The sequence below is a fragment of the Sminthopsis crassicaudata genome, chromosome 3 (assembly GCF_048593235.1).
Source record: "Sminthopsis crassicaudata isolate SCR6 chromosome 3, ASM4859323v1, whole genome shotgun sequence".
NCBI lineage: Eukaryota > Metazoa > Chordata > Mammalia > Dasyuromorphia > Dasyuridae > Sminthopsis > Sminthopsis crassicaudata.
Genome location: NC_133619.1, coordinates 36,663,710 through 36,682,971, shown reverse-complemented (window position 1 = coordinate 36,682,971; position 19,262 = coordinate 36,663,710). Strand labels below are relative to the sequence as shown.

General features: G+C 33.4%; 1 protein-coding gene across 2 annotated transcripts in view; it reads left to right on the top strand.

The window, feature by feature from the left end:
• The window catches only part of GNB4 (G protein subunit beta 4), a 77,466-nt gene that overhangs the window by 50,190 nt on the left and 8,014 nt on the right, over nt 1-19,262 (top strand). For both annotated transcript variants that reach the window (XM_074298254.1, XM_074298253.1), the window contains exons 2-8: nt 1,488-1,600; nt 7,204-7,242; nt 9,085-9,191; nt 9,721-9,784; nt 11,307-11,469; nt 12,320-12,386; nt 12,497-12,698. In XM_074298254.1, coding sequence (XP_074154355.1) covers nt 1,544-1,600; nt 7,204-7,242; nt 9,085-9,191; nt 9,721-9,784; nt 11,307-11,469; nt 12,320-12,386; nt 12,497-12,698 — 699 coding nt within the window. In that variant the 5' untranslated portion in view covers nt 1,488-1,543. The remainder of the gene's footprint in view (nt 1-1,487; nt 1,601-7,203; nt 7,243-9,084; nt 9,192-9,720; nt 9,785-11,306; nt 11,470-12,319; nt 12,387-12,496; nt 12,699-19,262) is intronic.

Here is a 19,262-nt window from a genome sequence, read left to right as displayed (position 1 = left end):
CCTCTGAGGACGTTTATGCGGCCCACCAGGTTATGACAAATGGGCTGAGGGGTGGAGAGAAAGTGTGAGTTTTTGTTTTTACTATAGTCGGGCCCTCCAATAGTCTGAGGGAACTAGCCCCCTATTTAAAAAGTTTGAGGACCATTGCTGTAGAGAGTGCCCTCAGTCCCCTTGGTTTCCAGCTTCCAGGCTTCATGTCAACTCCTCTCTTCCTCCATTGCCTATTGATAATCAATTCTCAAGCCCTTTAGTTTGTGCAGTTCTTAGACACATCCATTTCACCCCTCTGACACTGCTACCATTCTGGTGTGCACTTACATCGCTTCAGACCTAGACTAGTACAGTAGTTGGTGGGTCAATCTTCCTTCTTCATCTTCTTCCACTCGAGTCCATATTTCACCCAGCTGTCAAATTGATCTTCCCAAAACACACTTATTCTCTGCTCAGTGAACTGTATTGGCTCTGTGTTGCATCTATGATCAAACATCACATCCTTTGTTTAGCTTTTAAAGCCCTGCAGATCATCACCCCTCCCTTCCTAAAAATGCATTTTGAATCTTACACTACCCTCATGAACTCTGGGATTAACTGTTTCTAGCTATCTATCATATGGGTCTGGAGTTCTGCCTTCTCATCTCTGCCTTCTGGTTTCCCTGGTTTCCTTCAATCTAAAGTCCTGCTTTCTGTAATAAGTCTGTTCTCATCCCTTTTAATGGGAATAACATTCCTCTTTTGATTATTTCCAATTTATGCAGTTTATCCTGTATATAACTTGTTTGTTCATAGTTATTTGAATGTTGAATCCCCAACTGGACTGAAAGCCAGATACTATTTTTTGTCTTTCTTTTTATTCCTAGCACTGTGTACAGTGCTTAGCATGTAGGAGGGACTTAACAAAAGCTTGGTTAACTAATTGACTATGAGGTGCTCTGTGGCACCAGGGGATACTTCTTTAATAGAAGCATCTGAATGGCTAGCCAATTTTTGTTCCCAGTGATTTCCAGTATTTAGGAGAACACAAAATAATTGCTTGTTAATTAACTTGTCAATTATAACTTGATATTGGAGATATTTGTCAGTTTAAACTTTAGAGTTAAATTCTGGCTTTTCCTTTATGTTTTTCATATTTATTTCATAAATGATTTACAATTAAGATTTTCATTATTATTAAAATTAGCTGTTTTTTAAATTATTCTTACTCTTTTTGCTCCTAAAATCAAGTCACTAATCCTCTTCTTGACTTCAAGGTGATTTAATTTATTTCTGACTCCCTTCTAGCAGCACTATTCCTGTCATCAGTGCTGAATACTTAGGCTGAGTTTTTTTTCTCCTCACTTTTCATTTTGATAGCATACCTTTTTTAAATAGATAGTTGTGTTGCAGTAGTAGCTAGCTTAGTTAAATTTTCTAATGAATGCAAAGAATTGCATATGCACATTTAAAGAGACTAATATTTATATGGGAAAATAAACCTCTTTTTTTGACAGTTGTCTTCAGCAATATTGTTTGTCACTGAGCGTGAGACGAATACAGGCGTGAAAAGATGAGTGAGCTGGAGCAATTACGACAGGAAGCGGAGCAGCTTCGGGGTCAGATCAAGGTAAGACTTGATGCTTTAGCTCTGCTTAACACTTTTTTGTTAAAAAAAAGAGCATAGTGCAAATCATTCTACAGCAATTGAACCAATTAAATTCATTTAGAACAGTTCTCAGAGCAGAGTAGGCAGCTTTCTAGGTAGTGCCACAGGATAGCAGATATAACAGAGTCAAAATCTACCTCAAAGACTTTCAAGCTGTGTGACTAAAAGCAAGTCATTTAACCTATCTGCCCTGATTTTCTCATTTATAAAATGAGTGTCATGGTAGCCCTGTTATATAGATACATTGATATTTCCATCATCGCTCTCCCATTAGGATATAAACTGCTTGAAGGCAGGAATTTTTTTTTGCCTTTATTTGAATCAGTAACACTTAGCACAGTTCTTGGTGTACGTAGTGGCTTAATAAGTATTTTTTAAAATATTTTTTAAGGTTATACATATACATTCTTTTTTTATATATCCATATGAATCATGTGAGGAGAGAAAAATCTGAACAAAAAGAAAACCATGAGAGAAAGAAAAGAAAAAAATTGGGGAAGGAGGAGAGAAATGAAAATAGTATCCTTCAATCTGCATTTAATTTCCATAGTTGTTTCTTTGGATGTAGATGGTATTTTCCACCCAAAGTTTATTGGAATTGTCTTGCATCACTGAATTGCTGAGAACAGCCAAGTCTGTCGACATAGTTGTTCATCACACAATTGCGTTGTTGCTATGTATAATGATTTTCTTGATTTTTTGTTTGCTTCATTCAGCATCAATTCATATACATCTTAACAGGATTTTCTAAAATCAGCCTATCATTTAGAACAATACATATTCCATTTAAATACATCATAATTTTAATAAAGGCTTGTTGACTGGATAATTACTGTGGGCTTGAGGCCCAATAAAAAAACCCAAAACAAACCTGTTAAAGTGTAATTTTGATTCTGTAAGAAACTTTTTCACATTCATTGGCTTACTATAATCCTCATCAAATGTCTGAGACATCCAGATATTGCTCCCTGCCAGTGGCCAAGGCTCAAAGGACACTTTCAAGTAAACATGCAAGTGATTGTTAAGAGTTAAGGAATGATCTTGGAGAAAACTGGTCATCATCCAAAGTTATTTTATCAGCTTTCACCTGAGAAAGAAATATACTCCTATTAATTGAGATTGCTATAACACCTTTGGAAGTCTTAGATGTATACAAAAGAACACTGAATGCCATTCTCCTTCCATCCTGTAAAATGCTGCACACCTTCCTGTACTAGAAGAACAGAGAGTCTTCTTCTCTGCTTACTGCTGGGAGCTTGGACTACCATTCCATGACTGTGTTAGATGGAGAGGTTCATTACATTAATTCAAAATATACATAGTGAAATCCTGGCTACGGCGCTCACTAGAAGCTGGCAGAATTCCCTTGGCCATCAAAAATGCTTCTGACATACTGTTCTATTCCTTTTTGAAATGGTATGCCTGACATTGTTCATTTCAATTGAGGGAAAAAGATGCCATGGGGGAAAAACATTCATTTAAAGTGCCTTCTTTAACGACTTTGGATAGTGCTTCTTTACACAAAGTCAGGTATCTATCAGAAGTCAAGTTCAGAAAGCTCTTGACTGGCTTTTCTGCTAATTTAGTATTGAGTACTGTAGAGTAATGAAAGAGACTTTGGCATTTTAGTTGCTTATAAATTTTCCATAGTCAACATTTTGCTTTGACTTCCAGAGAAGCAGTATCATCTTTTACTTAGTAACATTATGTCTTGAATACTGATCACACTATTCTTCTTCAATTCTGAGACCACTGTATAACTTTTAAAGCCCTTCACAAACTGGCTGCAGGCTGTTTTCAGTATTTTACTTCATGCACTCTGTATTCCAGGCAGTTTGGCCTTCCCCTACTACAACACAGGATTTTTTGTCTCCTATTTCTGTGCCTTTAGGCAGTCCCATGCTTGACATACATTTCCTTATCTTTGCCTCTTGCAGTCCCTAGTTGCCTTCAAAATTTAGCTGCAGGAGGCCTTTCTGAATCTCTTCAGCCATTAGTATTTCTCCCCCCAAATTGTTTTATGTTTATTTTATTGATATGTTTTTTCTCCTGGTTGAGTTTAGCTCCTTGGGTCAGACTGTTTTTATTTTATTTTTGTATCACCAATGGCTCACATTTTAGTGGGGAATAATGTGATTTCATTGACTTAGGGAGTTTCCAATGCAGCCACTCTGTCACTCATTGTCTTTGAGAGCTACCTGGAGCACTAAACTGTTATGTGACTGCCATGGTCCAGAGACCAGGATGGGTCAGAGAGGGGACTTGAACTCAGGTCTTCCTGACTGAGGCTGGATGGCTGTCCACTGTGCCATACTTGGCTCCTCACTTTGAACACAGTAGATACTTAGTAATGTTTGACACTTTGGGTCCTGCATTTTAAGAACATTAGGGACAGTTATGTGATGCAGTGGATAGAATACTGGCCTTGGAGTCAGGAAGACCTGACTTCAAATCTGGACTCAGATACTTAACACTTACTAACTGTGTGACTCTAGGCAAGTCACTTAACCCCGATTGCCTCACAAAAAAAAAAAAAAATTAGCAAATTCATGTTTTTGATATTGGATGCTAAGCATGATAAAAAAAGTATGACTTAGAAGTATATAATGAGGAATAATTGAAGAAATGAGTGGTGATTAATATGGAGAATATAAGTTATCGTCAGATATTTGGAAGTTTTTGTTTTTTTTTAAATAACCAACAAAATAGATAAACCATTACTTGATTTTTAAAAACAAGTATGGGAAAAGGTATTTTATAACAAATAAAGAAATAAAGTATATTAGAAGCTATTTTACTTTATATACTGAAAAAATTGACACTTAAAGGAAAAGAATGAATGTTTACAAAAATATAAAATAGCCTGGTTCACTGAACAAGAAATAAGGAATTTAAATAGCCACATTGTCGGAAAAATTTTAAATAAACTGCCAAAGGAAAAATCTGTACGTCCACTTGCAATTACAGATGAGTTCTTTAAATGTTCAAAGAAAAATTAATTCTAGTATTTCACAAATGGTTTGCAAATAGGATTTTGATATCTAAAAGAAAGAGTAGCAAATCAGAGAAAGAAAACTATAGACCAATTTCTTCAATAAACATTGATACAAAAAATTTAAATAAAATATTATCAAGGTAACTACAGCAATATATCACAACATTTAAACTATGGTCAGATGGGATTTAAACCAAAAATAAAAAATGCTATCTGCATCCAGAGAAAGAATATGGAGACTGAATGCAGAACCATACTGTTTGTTTTCCCTTTTTTGTTTATTTTTTTTCTTGTGTTTTTTTTTTTTTTTTTTCCCTGAGACTGGGATTAAGTGACTTGCCCAGGGTCACACAGCTAGGAAGTGTTAAGTGTCTGAGTTCAGGTTTGAACTCAGGTCCTCCTGAATTCAAGGCTGGTGCTCTATCTACTGCGCCACCTAGCTGCCCCTTGTGGTTTTTACCTTTTGTCAGATTTTTCTTTCACAGCATGAGTAAGTAATATGGAAAAATGTTTTAAATCATTGTACGTGTATAACCTAATATCAGATCGATTGCTATCTTGAAGAGGGAGGAAAGAAGGAAGGAAAGAAAGGGAGAAAAAAATTTGGAACTCAAAATCTTACAAAAATGAATGCTGAAAGCTATCTTTACATGTATTTGGAAAAAATAAAATACTATTAAGTAGAGGGAAAAGGATTTATACCAGAGTTGGTGTAAAATGTTGCTCAGTTGTATCTAACTCTTACTACCTAGTTGTATAAAATTAGAAAATCTTTAAACATGGACATTAATACCAAAAACAACAGTATTCATATGATTATTTCAGTAAACACAGAAAAGGATTTTGGCAAAGTACAACATCAATTTCTGTTTAAAGTATAGAGGTTAATCAGTGGAGCAGAATAGACATGCTGAAGGACATAAGCCAAGTGGTGGCCTATACATGAAGACCCACTACCAAGGCAAGCTTTTACTGTAGGGGACAAAACCTGCAGGACATACTGGCCACAGTCTGGCAGAATTAGGATTATACTAAGACCAGCTCAAAATGGACACATGTCCTAGATAAAAAAGTTTTGGTAGAAGAAGAAAGGAATTACCCTTGTGTGCTGTCCATGGAGAAATAGTTGATGACCAGAGGCTAGGGAAAACAAAACAGTTTTTCAGCAGGATGATTTCAGAAAGGCCTGGAGAGACTTAACATAAAATGCTGAGTGAAATGAGCAGGACCAGGAGATCATTAAATACTTCAACAACAATACTATATGATGATCAATTCTGATGGACAAGGCCCTTTTCAACAATGAGATGAACCAAATTAGTTCCAATAGAGCAGTAATGAACTGAGCCAGCTACACCCAGCAAAAGAACTCTGGGAGATGAATATGAACCACTACGTAGAATTCCCAATCCCTCTATTTTTGCCTGCCTTCATTTCTGATTTCCTTCACAGGCTAGTTGTACACTATTTCAAAGACTGATTGTTTTTGTACAGCAAAATAACTATATGGACAAGTATACATATATTGTATTTAATTTATACTTTAACATATTTAACATATATTGGTCTACCTGCTATCTGGGGAAAGTATGGGGGGAAAGAGAGGAAAACTTGGAACAAAAGATTTTGCAATTTTCAGTGCTGAAAAATTACCCATGCATATATCTTGTAAATAAAAAGCTATAATTAAAAAACAACAACAACAACAGTTTTTGTTTTGCACAAACAAATCCAGTATAACATTAGAAAGAAAACACTTAACTGGGGTGAGGTGAGGGGGACTTTTAGCAAGTTTTTCTCGTAAAGGCATAAATTTCAAGATATATAAGAAACTGACTTAAATGTATAAGAAATAAGAGCCTTCCCTAATATGGAATTAGAGTACAGTCTTTTTTTTTTTTTTTTTTTTTTTTTTTTTTTAATCTCATTTGGCATTTTCTTTACTTATTCATCTCTTCAGCTTTTGTGCTGAATTGAGAATTTGTGTTAGGGCAGTTTTTGTATACTGCTGCACTTTGGGCTATGAGCGTTTCTGCCCCAGAATCCTGTGCTGACTTCTATTTACTAGGTTTAGGTGCCTTTGGATCTTTGAAGTTCAGCGAACTAAATCTTTGGGGCTCTGTCTGAATCTTGGAGCCACTGGGCCTAGGGACTCTTTGTCCAAGTGCCGTAGTAGCATGTAATTTCTCCTTCCAAGACCCCCATGTTGAAGGTTCCTGACCACTCTGAGGCTTTGTGACATAACGGTATGGAATTGAGGATTTTACAGAGTATGGAAGCATGAAGTTTTTTTCCTGACTTATAAAATTACCTTGATTTTTATAAAAGGAAATTTATGAGAACCTTTTTGTTTGATGTTTAAATTGCTCACAATCTTAGCTGCTTCTAGAATGAAACAAATAGATGAGATCTCAATATAGTAAATTTACATTGAAGTTTACATTTAGAATACTATGTACTTCTCTGGTATCATAAATCTTAATGCTTTTTGGTAAAATTGACCTTTTTCAAAACAATTCAAAACATTATCTAAATTTATTTTAAATATGTGTTTTTCTCTTTCCTTTAGGATGCTAGGAAAGCATGTGGTGACACAACACTCAGTCAGGTAAAATATTATTTTTTAATATTTCATTCTGTGTGACAACTTTGCATTGAGAGAAAAAATCATCCTCAGTTGAAACAGTACATAAAAAGTCAAATTGCATCCTTGTTAAAGGACTAATAGATGCTAAGTAAAAGTATACTCTGCCTAACATACTTATTTATTCCTAAAATAAGATGTAAAAGGAATTATATTATAAGGGGTGATTGATGCTTCTGCTGAGCATGAAATGAGTCTCTGAAGGGCAAGGCAGGATAGTGTAGTGAAGTCAGAAGGCCTGAGTGCTCAAGTTGTCTCTTCTAACAGAGCTGCTCGGAAGTAACTTCATTTCTCTGGGCCTTCTTAAAGGCACTACATAAAATGAGGTAGTTAGATTAGACTAGAATTGACTTGTTAATCACACCCCTAAGGAATCTGTGAGTAAATTTCAAGGGAGTCATGAATTTGGCTGCAGGGCTGAGGTTACAACTTTTCACTAACCTCTAACTGAAATCCAGTATCTTTCAATTTATGAATTCAGATAAACAAAAGACAGTTTTGTGGAGAGCACCAAAAGCTAGTTTGCTAGAAAAATCTATGACACAAAAGCAGTTAACCCCTAGATGAGCTTTCTTTTAGGTTTCTTAAAGCTCCAACAATACGATCGAGTCCTGTCATTCAGTTTACATCTTTTTGATCAGGCTGATGGCTTCAGAGCAGGGCCTAAGTTATTACAGTAAGGTTTGATGATGATTTATTAATGGTGGCATTGTGAAATTAAATTTTATATAGTAATGTTAGTGTAGGATATGATTCTGTAGATCTCTCGTCAAGTAGTTCTGCATTCATTTTAGAGATCTGGTGTGTAAGATCTTTGGTTACATGTACATAAACTATTAAAGCTTTAACAGATGCTCATCTGTAAAATGATGAGGAGAGATAAAATGATAAACGTTTAAGGATCTTTCTCATCCAAGGCTCTATTATTTTGTTAATATTAAAATATTTTCTTGAGAAGACAACAAAATATCTTTGAAGACATTTTCTGTCAGAGGCAGGTAAATAGTACAAGTTGATAGAGCTCTGGCCCTGGAGTCAGGAGGATCTGAGTTAAAATTCAGCCTCATTCACTTAACATTTATTAACTTGTGTGACCCTGGGCAAACCACTGGTCTTGAAGGAAAAACAAACAAACAAACAAACAAAACAAAACAAAAAAAAAAAAACCACAACCATTTTCTGCCACTCAGTTTAATGGGGAAAAAAATAATTGACTGTTTATAAAGATTTATAGCACTAACATTATATTGTGGACTATGATTCCAAATGAAACCTGGTTTTTATCTTCTGATCAACCACTACTAAATTTTTGTTAAATGATTCAAAATTAAGATTTGTGAGTATTAATTTAGGCTAACATTTTACAAAATAATTTGAATCAATGAGTTTATCAAATTTCTGAGTAGAAGCAGTGTAGTATAATGGACTAAACATTGTATTTGTCATTATTAATTCTGCCAATAATTTGCTCTGTGACTTTAGTTAAGTGATTCTGCTTCATTTGTAAAATGAATCATCTGGACCAGATGATCTCAGAGTCAATTTCAGCTTTAAAAAAGTTTGGTGATCTTTCTTTGGATACTATCTGAGGAATAATTTCTCATATAGTCTATCCACACAGTTGCAAGATAGCAGTGTTTAAATATTCCTGGTTTAGTTTGAATTTGAGCTATCCTTTTAAAATCTTTGTTATAAGGAACAGCTTGCTGGGTAGGAAGAAAAGAGGAATATATTTGGAAAAGTTTGTTAGCACTTATAATTAGTTTTAAAATAAATAATAATTATCTTTTTTTTTTCTTTCTAAAGATGACAACAAGCCTGGATTCTGTAGGAAGAATTCAGATGCGAACAAGACGTACACTTCGGGGTCACTTAGCTAAGATTTATGCCATGCACTGGGGATATGATTCAAGGTTGGTCACCTGAAATTTTCAATATACCTACAGAATGAAGTTAAGAACCTTTATTCTCATTTCTTTTTAATAATAAAAAGTTTAAATATATTAGTGTTGTTATGGAAGAGAATACATATAGTGTACAAATTAATTTCCTCTTCCCTGCAAATCTTATTTGATGTTTTGAAAAGCATTAGTTAATTTAGTAAACTTAATTCTCAACAAATTATATTATTTTAATTATATCTGTGCACTGGCTGGGGTTTTTTTGTTTTCAAAAGGTCATAGCTATCATTACTATAAAGTTAAATGAGAATAAAACAAGATATTAATTAGATATCGTTTTTAATTTTGTGTTGTATATGTAAGATTTTCTGGCTTGCCATTTCACCTACTTATGGTACAATTTGGATCAAATTTATTTTTCACTAGGAAAAAAAAAAAGAATAGCCTGTTTTCTGAGTAGTTCTTTATATTAACATATGCCATGTGATTAATGTGAAACTTTTCCCTAAATGTTTGAATTGTATGTATTGTTTTCCTTTAGGTTACTAGTCAGTGCTTCCCAAGATGGAAAACTAATTATTTGGGATAGCTATACAACAAACAAGGTAGAGTTGCTTATTCAGGTCCTTTTGTTTTGTCCGTTGGTTTTTTGCTGCTTTAAACATGGTTTTAATTTGCTGTTTGTTTCTAAGAGCAATTTAGAATGTTAATTATCTCCTTAAAACTTGGCTTAAATTTATAAATGTTTTACCTTCTCTTCTGTAATCATGGAAATCTATTTCAACATGAGTACTTTTGTAGTGATGTTCAAATTTCAAATTTAAACTTAGGAATAGACTATTTAATATAAAATCTAAAATTTAAAAGGTCCTTCCAATAGTCTGACAATCCAGTTTTCTTGATTTTGTTTTATTTGGATTTTATTTTACAAATAAATTTGTAGGTATATTTTGAGATCTCTAAGTTTGAGAATTTAAAATTGATGTGGAAGACACTGATTTCTTAAAAATATGAACTTGTAGTCTTTGAAAATAGCTCTCAAGATACCATGTTATGCCAGAGCTCTTTGTAGATGTCTTTGTAGATTGACTTTGGGAAATACACAGGCCTGAAATTCTAGAAAATGAGTTTAATTCTGGATATCCCTGGAGAGGCAAATGACCCCTCCGTGGTTTCACTCCCACTTCACAAGGAAGTGACTTGCATTTGTGTGGTAATTTGCAAACTGATTCTCAGCGTCACAATATAGATATTGTGATAATTATGTAATAGTAATTAAGCTACAAGTAATTGTAGCTTATATAAGAGCATAACATAAGATTCATGGACTTGAACCCCTTGTGGCTCAGTTAGGTTCACATTGTTTCAATGCCAGTCTGCTGTTTTGCATGTTACTTCATGTTTGGGCACAAGGAGATCAAATAGTCATGTGGATGGACTAACAGAAATCTGTCACCATGGCTAGGGAGAAGTAGCATCATTTTTTTTTTTTTATATTAAAGGTTTATTATTTAAATTATTTAAAACTAATATTTATTGAATATTTACTTTTTCTATTGCCTAATATTCTAGCTGAGGGAATAATCTCAGTAATAAAACATTTCTTCCATTTAAGGCCCTATACATGCTTTATTCTTTAAATGATCTAGTTTTGTTTTAACTTCTAATTCTTAAAGAACAAATCAAAATTTAACTTGCTATTTCTAAAATACCACCACTGGAATACTGCAATATCTACACACACATCATGATTTTCCTAGGGAAAAAGCTGTATTTTATTGCATTTTTAAGTGACATTAGTAATCTGTTTTTATTTTGTTTTAGCACACTTTGCAGTCTTTGGAAGGTGTAGGTCCTCTGAATAGAGCAAAAAAATAATTTTGAGGGAGCCTTGTTTCAGAAAAGTTCTGATCATGAGAAAATAATTTATTTTGGCTTCTTTTCTCTCCTTTTTTGTTCATTCTTTCCCCAGAATATTTTCACTTTAGCAGTTTCTGTCTTATGAGTTATATTTAATTTTTGCTTAAGTCAGGCAGATCTGAAAACAATGATTGCTTTTTTTTTTTTTTTTTTTTTTTTTTTAATGAAGGTTTATCAGTTTCTTGATATATTTTATTTGTTCTTAAGATGCATGCCATTCCTTTGAGATCTTCCTGGGTGATGACCTGTGCTTATGCTCCTTCTGGTAATTACGTTGCTTGTGGTGGTTTGGACAACATTTGTTCCATCTACAACCTAAAAACAAGGGAAGGCAATGTGAGAGTAAGCCGGGAGTTACCAGGCCATACAGGTGAGCTGCATTCATTATACCTATGTTTATCTACTCTGACCCTTTTCCCTGTTCTGGGCCTATTCTTTTATTGCTTATTGTGAGCTGACCTATAGTTAGCAGTTAATTGACCCAGTAGATAGAATATTGAGTCTGAAATTAGAACTCTTTTTGAGTTCAACAGACATTTAACTAGCTGTTTGCCTCAGTTCCTCATCTGTAGAAGCAGTTGGAAAAGGAAATGTCAAGCCGCTCCAATCTCTTTGCCAAGAAAACCCCAAATGGTGTCATAAAGATTTGTATACAACTAAAAATGACTAAATGACAGCAGCAATGGCCTATAGTGATCTCTGCTATAGTGAACACAGATAAAAGCAAAATTTGGGCTTCGCTGGCTGCAGCACTAGTACTAACTAGATGAGAGAACAAAAATTTTGAACTATGGGAACCTTTAACTTTCTGATAATTGCAAAAATAGGATCTTTGGTCAAATTTTATTTCTGAACATTCAGCTGTCATATGGCACTTTCAGGCTATTAGAAACTTGTATAGTTATTAAATCCAAAATTCAAAGTGGCTATTCAAATTAAGAATTCTTTGTAATGAGATAAATCCTTATTTCCTTAATTCTGAATTTCAATATGAATACTGTAACGTAAGGGCTATAAATAATTTTTTGTTAGCAGTTTATTTACTAGATATTTTTAGCCATCTTCATTCAGATGCAAACAGTATAGATTTTCCAGATACTTAGATATTAAAAGAATTAGTTTACCATTTTAACAAGCTAAAACTCTTTTGTATTTGTTACCACTGTATGTGTATGCAGTTTCTGAATGAATGCTAACATTTTCTACTTTGTATATTGCAGGCTACTTGTCCTGCTGCCGTTTCTTAGATGACAACCAAATTGTTACAAGTTCAGGAGATACAACCTGGTAAGTCTATGTGAGAAGAAAACTCATTAGAGAAGAAAAAAATGTATCCTTAAAAATGGGAAAGTGTTACTACTTTTTTTTTTTTTTTTTTTTCATTTATTTTTCCACAGTGCTTTATGGGACATTGAAACTGGCCAACAGACCACCACATTCACTGGACATACTGGAGATGTGATGAGTCTCTCTTTAAGTCCTGACATGAAAACTTTCGTTTCTGGTGCTTGTGATGCCTCTTCTAAACTCTGGGATATTCGAGACGGAATGTGTAGGCAGTCTTTCATTGGGCATGTGTCAGATATTAATGCTGTCTGTGTAAGTGAATGGTATCACTACAGAGAATTTACCATACTGTACGTAAATAGTCTTGCATTCTAATTTTCAAAGTCACCTGCTTTAAATTATATTTATAAAATGTTATTTACATATATACACACATTTATAAAGTGTTATTAAGGTCAAAGTCCTCATGGTTGAACCATATTTCATTACCATAGATACAGACTTTTATGCAGATAAACCATATGTTTTTTTATCTTAAGCAATCTACAGGAACATATCAGTTTAGAAAAACAAATAGTCCTTTGAGTTGTTCTTTCATCTACATTATTTATTTGTTTATTTTTGAGGCAATTTGGGATTAAATGACTTGCCCAGGAACACACATCTAATAATCGTTAAGTGTCTTGGACTAAATTTGAACTCAAATCCTCCTGACTCCAGAGTTGGTACTCTATCCATTGCACATCATTATTATATGAGAAGAATCAATACTGTTTTTGAAGTTTGAGAAATAAACAGGCCAACCAAAATTCACATAGGAAAAACATTAGCTGGATCAAGAGAAAAATCCCTAATTATCTTAATCTACCAGGATTGCCTAGACATCTGTTATTTCTTTGACTAGGACTCAGAATCATTCAATTAATTTGACTATTTAAATGGAACATTTTCAAGGAATCACAAAATTTTACAGTTAGAAATTACCTGGATGGCCATTTAATCAAGCTAAAAAGGTAGTCTATCAACTGTTAGAAAGTTTTTGTTTGATAGTGTTTTTTCACATTGAAAATTTACTTCCTTAAAAATTTGGATTAGTTCGCAATTCCATCAACAGTTTATTAGTGGCCCAGTTTTTCCACATCCCCTCCAACATTTATCATTTCCCCCTTCTATTATTTTATCCAATCTGATAGGTATGAGATAATATCTCAGTTATTTTAATTTGCATTTCTCTAATTAATAATGATTTAGAGTATTTTTATATAACCATATGTAGTTTTGATTTCTTCATCAAAAAAACTGCCTATTCATATCTTTTGAACATTTTCAACTGGGGAATGATTTTTTTTTTTTTTACTATCTTTTATCTTTTTAATTCAATAATATCTTATTTTTCTAATTACATGTAAAGATAGTATTCAACATTCATTTTTGTAAGATTTTTAATTCCAATTGTTTTTCTATCTTTCTCTTTCCTTCCTTCCCCAAGAAAGCAAGCAATCTGATAAAGATTATACATGTACCATCATTTTATTTTTAAAATTTTTTTATTATAGCTTTTTATTTACAAGATATGTGCATGGGTAATTTTCCAGCATTGACAATTACAAAACCTTTTGTTCTATTTTTTCCCCTCCTTCCCATCCACCCCTCTCCCCTGATGGCAGGTAGACTAATACATGTTAAATATGTTAAAGTATAAGTTAAATACAATGTATATATACATGTCCATACAGTTATTTTGCTCATATTGTTTTAAACATATTTCCTTATTACTTATTTTATGGAAGAAAAATCACAACAAAAGGGAAAAATCACAAGAAAGAAGAAACAAACCAAAAAAGGTGAAAATAGTATATTTTGGAGGCAGTGGTACAGTGGATAGAGCACTAGCCCTGAAATTGGGAGGACCTGAGTTCAAATCTGGTCTCAGACACTTAACACTTCCTAGCTGTGTGACCCTGAGCAAAGCCCAATTGCCTCAACAAAAAAAAAAAAAAAAGAAAAGAAGAGAAAATAGTATGTTTTGATCTGCATTCACTCTCTGTAGTTCTCTCTCTGAAGGCAGATACCATTATCCATCCCAAGTCTATTTGAATTGTTTTGGATCAATGTATTGCAAAGAAAAACCGAGTCTATCTTAATTGAGCATCACATGATCTTGCTGTTACTGTGTACAATATTCTGCTCACTTCACTTACCATCAGCTCATGTAAGAAAGATTTTTAGGCTTTTCTGAAGTCAGATTGTTTATCATTTCCAATGGAATAGTAATATTCCATAACAGTCATATACCATAACTTATTCAGCCTTTCTCTAATTAAAGGGCATCCATTAGCTTTGAATTCCACCACAAAAAGAGCTGCTACAAATATTTTTGCACATTTAAGGCCTTTCCCCTCTTTTATGAATTCTTTGGGATACAGATCCAGCAGTATCACTGCTGGATCAAAGGGTATGCACAGTTTTATAGCTTTTAGGAATAGTTCCACATTGTTCTTCCAGAATTGCTAGTCAGTTCATAACTCCACTAACAATGCATTAATGTTCCAGTTCTTCCACATCTCCAATATTCTCCATTATCTTTTTCTGTCATCTTAGTCAGTCTGATAGGTGTGAGGTGGTACCTCAGAGTTATTTTAATTTGTATTTCTTCAACCAATAATGATTTAGAGCATTTTTTCCTAACTATAGATGGCTTTAATTTCTTCATCTAAAAATTGTCTGTTCATATCCTTTAACCATTTATCAATTGGGAATGACTTGTATTCTTATAAACTTGACTTAGTTCTCTATAAATCTTACTAATGAGGCCTTTATCAGAAAGATGGATTATAAAAAAATTATTTCCCAGCTTTCTGCTTCCCTTTTTATTTTGACTACATTGGTTTTGTTTATGTAAAAACTTAATTTAATGTAATCAAAATTATCTATATTGTACTTCATAATATTCTTTAGTTCTTCTTTTGCCCCAAATTCCTTCCTTCTCCACATATCTGACAGATAAATTAAACCTTGCTCTCCTAATTTGTTTTTGGTATCACTCTTTATGTCTAAATCATGAACCCATTTTGACTTTTAGTTTCTTCCATATTGTTTTCCCAACAAGTTTTGCCAGATAGTAAGTTCTTATTCCAGAAGCTGGGGTCATTGGGTTTATCAAACAGTAGATCACTATAGTCCTTAATTACTATGTTTTGTGTACCTAACCTATTCCACTGATCCAATTTCTTAGCCAGTATCAATGTTTTTTATGACTGACACTTTATAATATGTTTTTAAATCTGGTACTACTAGGCCTAACTCAATCATTTATAATTGACACAATTCTCTATATATCTGAGAAACTGTAAAAAGTTTTCCCCATTTTTCTACTTCCTTCTAATCTTGGCTGTATTGGTTTTATTTACAAAACCTTTTTAGCTTGATGTAATTGAAATTGTCTATTTTACATTCCAACTCATCTGCAAAGACAGTTTTATTATCTCATTGTTCATTCTGATTACTTCGATTTATTTTTCTTCTGTTACTGTTATTACTAGCATTTCTAATGCGGTATTGAAAAATATTTTTTGATAATGGGCATCCTTTTTTTCATGTTTGAATTTATTAGGAAGGCTTCAACTTATTCCTATCACAAATAATGCCTGCCAATGGCATTAGGTAGGTGCTTCTTATCATTTTGAGGAAAAATTAATTTAAATCTATGCTTTCAAATATTTTTAATAAGACTGAGTGTTATATTTTGTCAAAAGCTTTTTCTGTATCTATTGATCTAATCATAATTTTTATTACTTTTATTGATATAATCAACAAATGCATTAATAGTTTTTCTCATGTTAAACCATTTTTACTTTTAGGTTCTCATATATAATTTCTGTAGTCTTCCATAATATTTTATTTAGAATTTTTGCATTCATATTCATTAGTGAAATTGATCTATAGTTTTATTTTTCTGTTTTAAAACACTTTTCCTAGTTTAGGAATGAGCAATTTTGTTGAGCAATTGAGGTTAAGTGACTTGCCCAGGGTCACACAGCTAGGAAGTGTTAAGTGTCTGAGGTCAAATTTGAAGTCAGGTCCTCCTGACTTCTGGGCTGGTGCTCTAACCACTGCGCCACCATATTCATTTTGTAAAAGAAGTTTGGTATGATTCTTTCTTTGCCTATTATTCCACTAGCGTGATTTTTAGTGGAAAATATTAGAAATTTTCTCAGTAAATATAGAAACAAGAATGTCCATCTTCCCCACTATTATTTATATAGTTTTAGAAATTCTGACATCAATAAAACAAATTAAAAGATATGAACATGAGTAAAGAGGAAACAGAATTATCTTTATAAAGAGGAAACAGAATTATCTTTATAACTAAGATTAAATTAATCAGTGGATATGATTCCTTGCAATCAGACCAATGAGTGATTATTTTACAGATGTGAACAAAATAATAACACCGTTCCTCTGGAGGAATAAAAAGGAGAGGAAAGGAATCTCAAGAGAAATAATGACCAGAAGTAGGAATGAAGGAAAGCACATCACTTTTAGACCTCAAACTCTGGTTTTAGCTTTAAAAAAAGAGCAGATCAATTGAAGAGTATAGGAAAAAAAAAAAAAAAACTAAGAGAAAATAATCGAATGCAGGAAGTGCTATATTCAGTAAACCCAAGAGTGTGTGAATTGTAGAGAAGAAGGGTTCTTTGTTCTATAAGGACTCCTGAAAAAATTGCCCTTAGCTTTCCTCCCAACACTAGCTCATTATAAACTTTAGCTCTGCTGCTTATTCCACATTCTTATATGTGTCCATTGTCCTTATTCCCATCCTTTTTATATTTTGAATCTAAGTTGATGGGTAAGGGTGCTATACGTTCACAATCAGTTTCTTCAGATACGCCATAGCTTTTTTTTTTTTTTTTTTTTTTTTTTTTTTAATCATCTGTTATTTCTTTTATACTTTCAAGATTTATTTCATCTTGAGATCTAGCTCTCTTCCTTGAGTAGACTTCCCTTATAAAACTGTACTCTTTGGAAGTCTACTTCTCTGTTCTCTGAACCATTTGAAATCTGTTCATAACCAGATCTTGAGTTTATGCCCATTTGCATCTAGCTTTCCTTCTCTTCTCATCTCTTCTTTCCTTCTCCTCTTTACAATTTGTAGTATATGGTTGTGATAGAATACTATTGTGCTTTAAGAAAAGATGGGTAGGATGGTTTCATTAAAACCTTGGAAAACTTATACAAATTATTGCAGAATTAAGTGATCAAATCCAGGAGAACATTGTCCACAATAACAGCAATGTTGATGATCTGTGAAAGACTTAGCTACTCTGATCAAAACAGGGATCCAAGACAGTTTCTCAAGGATCCATGATGAAAAAGGCTGTTCGACCCCAGACAGAGAACTGATGAACCCTGAGTACAGATTGAAGCATACTTATAAAAAAACAAAACCACAACTTTGTATCTTGCTCTTTATTGTTATTGCTGGGTTTTGTGTTGTGTTTTGGTGGGGAGGTTTTTTTTATTTATTTTTATTTAATTTTTTTTTTTTTTTTTTTGTAATATGGAAATAGGTTTTCATAGACTACAGTAGTAAGTCAGCAGATATTTAGCATTTATTGTTTGCTAATTACTGTACTAAGTATTAGGGATATTAAAAAAAAAAAGCAAAAACAAAGCATCTGCTTTCAAGAAATTCACATTCTAATGGAAGAGACAAGATGCAAATAATAATAATATACAAACTAGAGTAGAGAGTATTTACTTGCCTTTAGTTTCTGTCAGTTCTAACACATCAATCCATTTGTCCTTGACACAAATCAGATCTAGGATAGATTTTACATTATCTTGAGCCATCATCCTGCATCACTCATTTCCTAGTAGATATTTCAAACTCTGCATGTACAAAACAGAATTCATTGTCTTTTCCTCAAAATCTCAGCCCACTTCCAAATTTTGCTAGTATTCTCTCTAATCAGTTATTTTTTCCTTTGTCCCAGGTATTGGTCATTTGCCATATCTTCCTATTTCTTCACTAGAAGCACCTTCACCTCTGAGCCTTCCTTACTACTACAGCTGCCACCTTAGTCCCACTGTCATCATCTCTTGCTTGGAGTATGACAATGCCCTCCAAATTGGTTTCCCTGCCTTCAGTTTCTATCCACCCCAAGTCATTCTCCACATAGAAGACAAAGTAGATTTAGATCTGACTCTTGTGTCCTCAGTTAATATACACTAATAACTTCCTATTAACTCCTCTATGTGGCTTTTATAACTCTACACAATTTACCTATCTTCATTATACATCATTTCACTTCCTGCACTCTATAGTCTAGACAGATGGACCAACCTGCCACTCTGTGCCTAGAATGCACTCCTTTCTCTCCTTTAAATACTTGTCATTGGTACCAATATGAATGACCAGAAGTGGATGATAATCATCTATTTTGACAAATGGAAGATTCTCTTTTAGGTCTTTGAGAAGTAACAGACATGTCTTTTACTGTTTTCTGATCAACAGTTCCTGCCTGATCACAGCTACAGCTAGGTCCTGATTAGTCTCAATCATGAATCCTATGAAGTGCTCATATGTATCTGAAGACACACTATTCAGAGTTGTGTGTGTAAAATATAGTAACTGGTTCCAGCCCAATGGAAATATGCAATGAAAAGAAAATCTTTAAAAAGTGTTTGTTAAAGTCAATAAACCATCCAGTAGTTGAGATAATATTGTCGATCTTGCAACAATAATAGGGTGACGATAAGAGAAGGCATGCTATCTTTTAAGACTGTTTTTACTATCAAGAAAATTCATATTTTTATAAATGTGGAGGAAGTTCTATCTAGTCAAAAGAAATGATTAAAGGGACATTTTCAGAG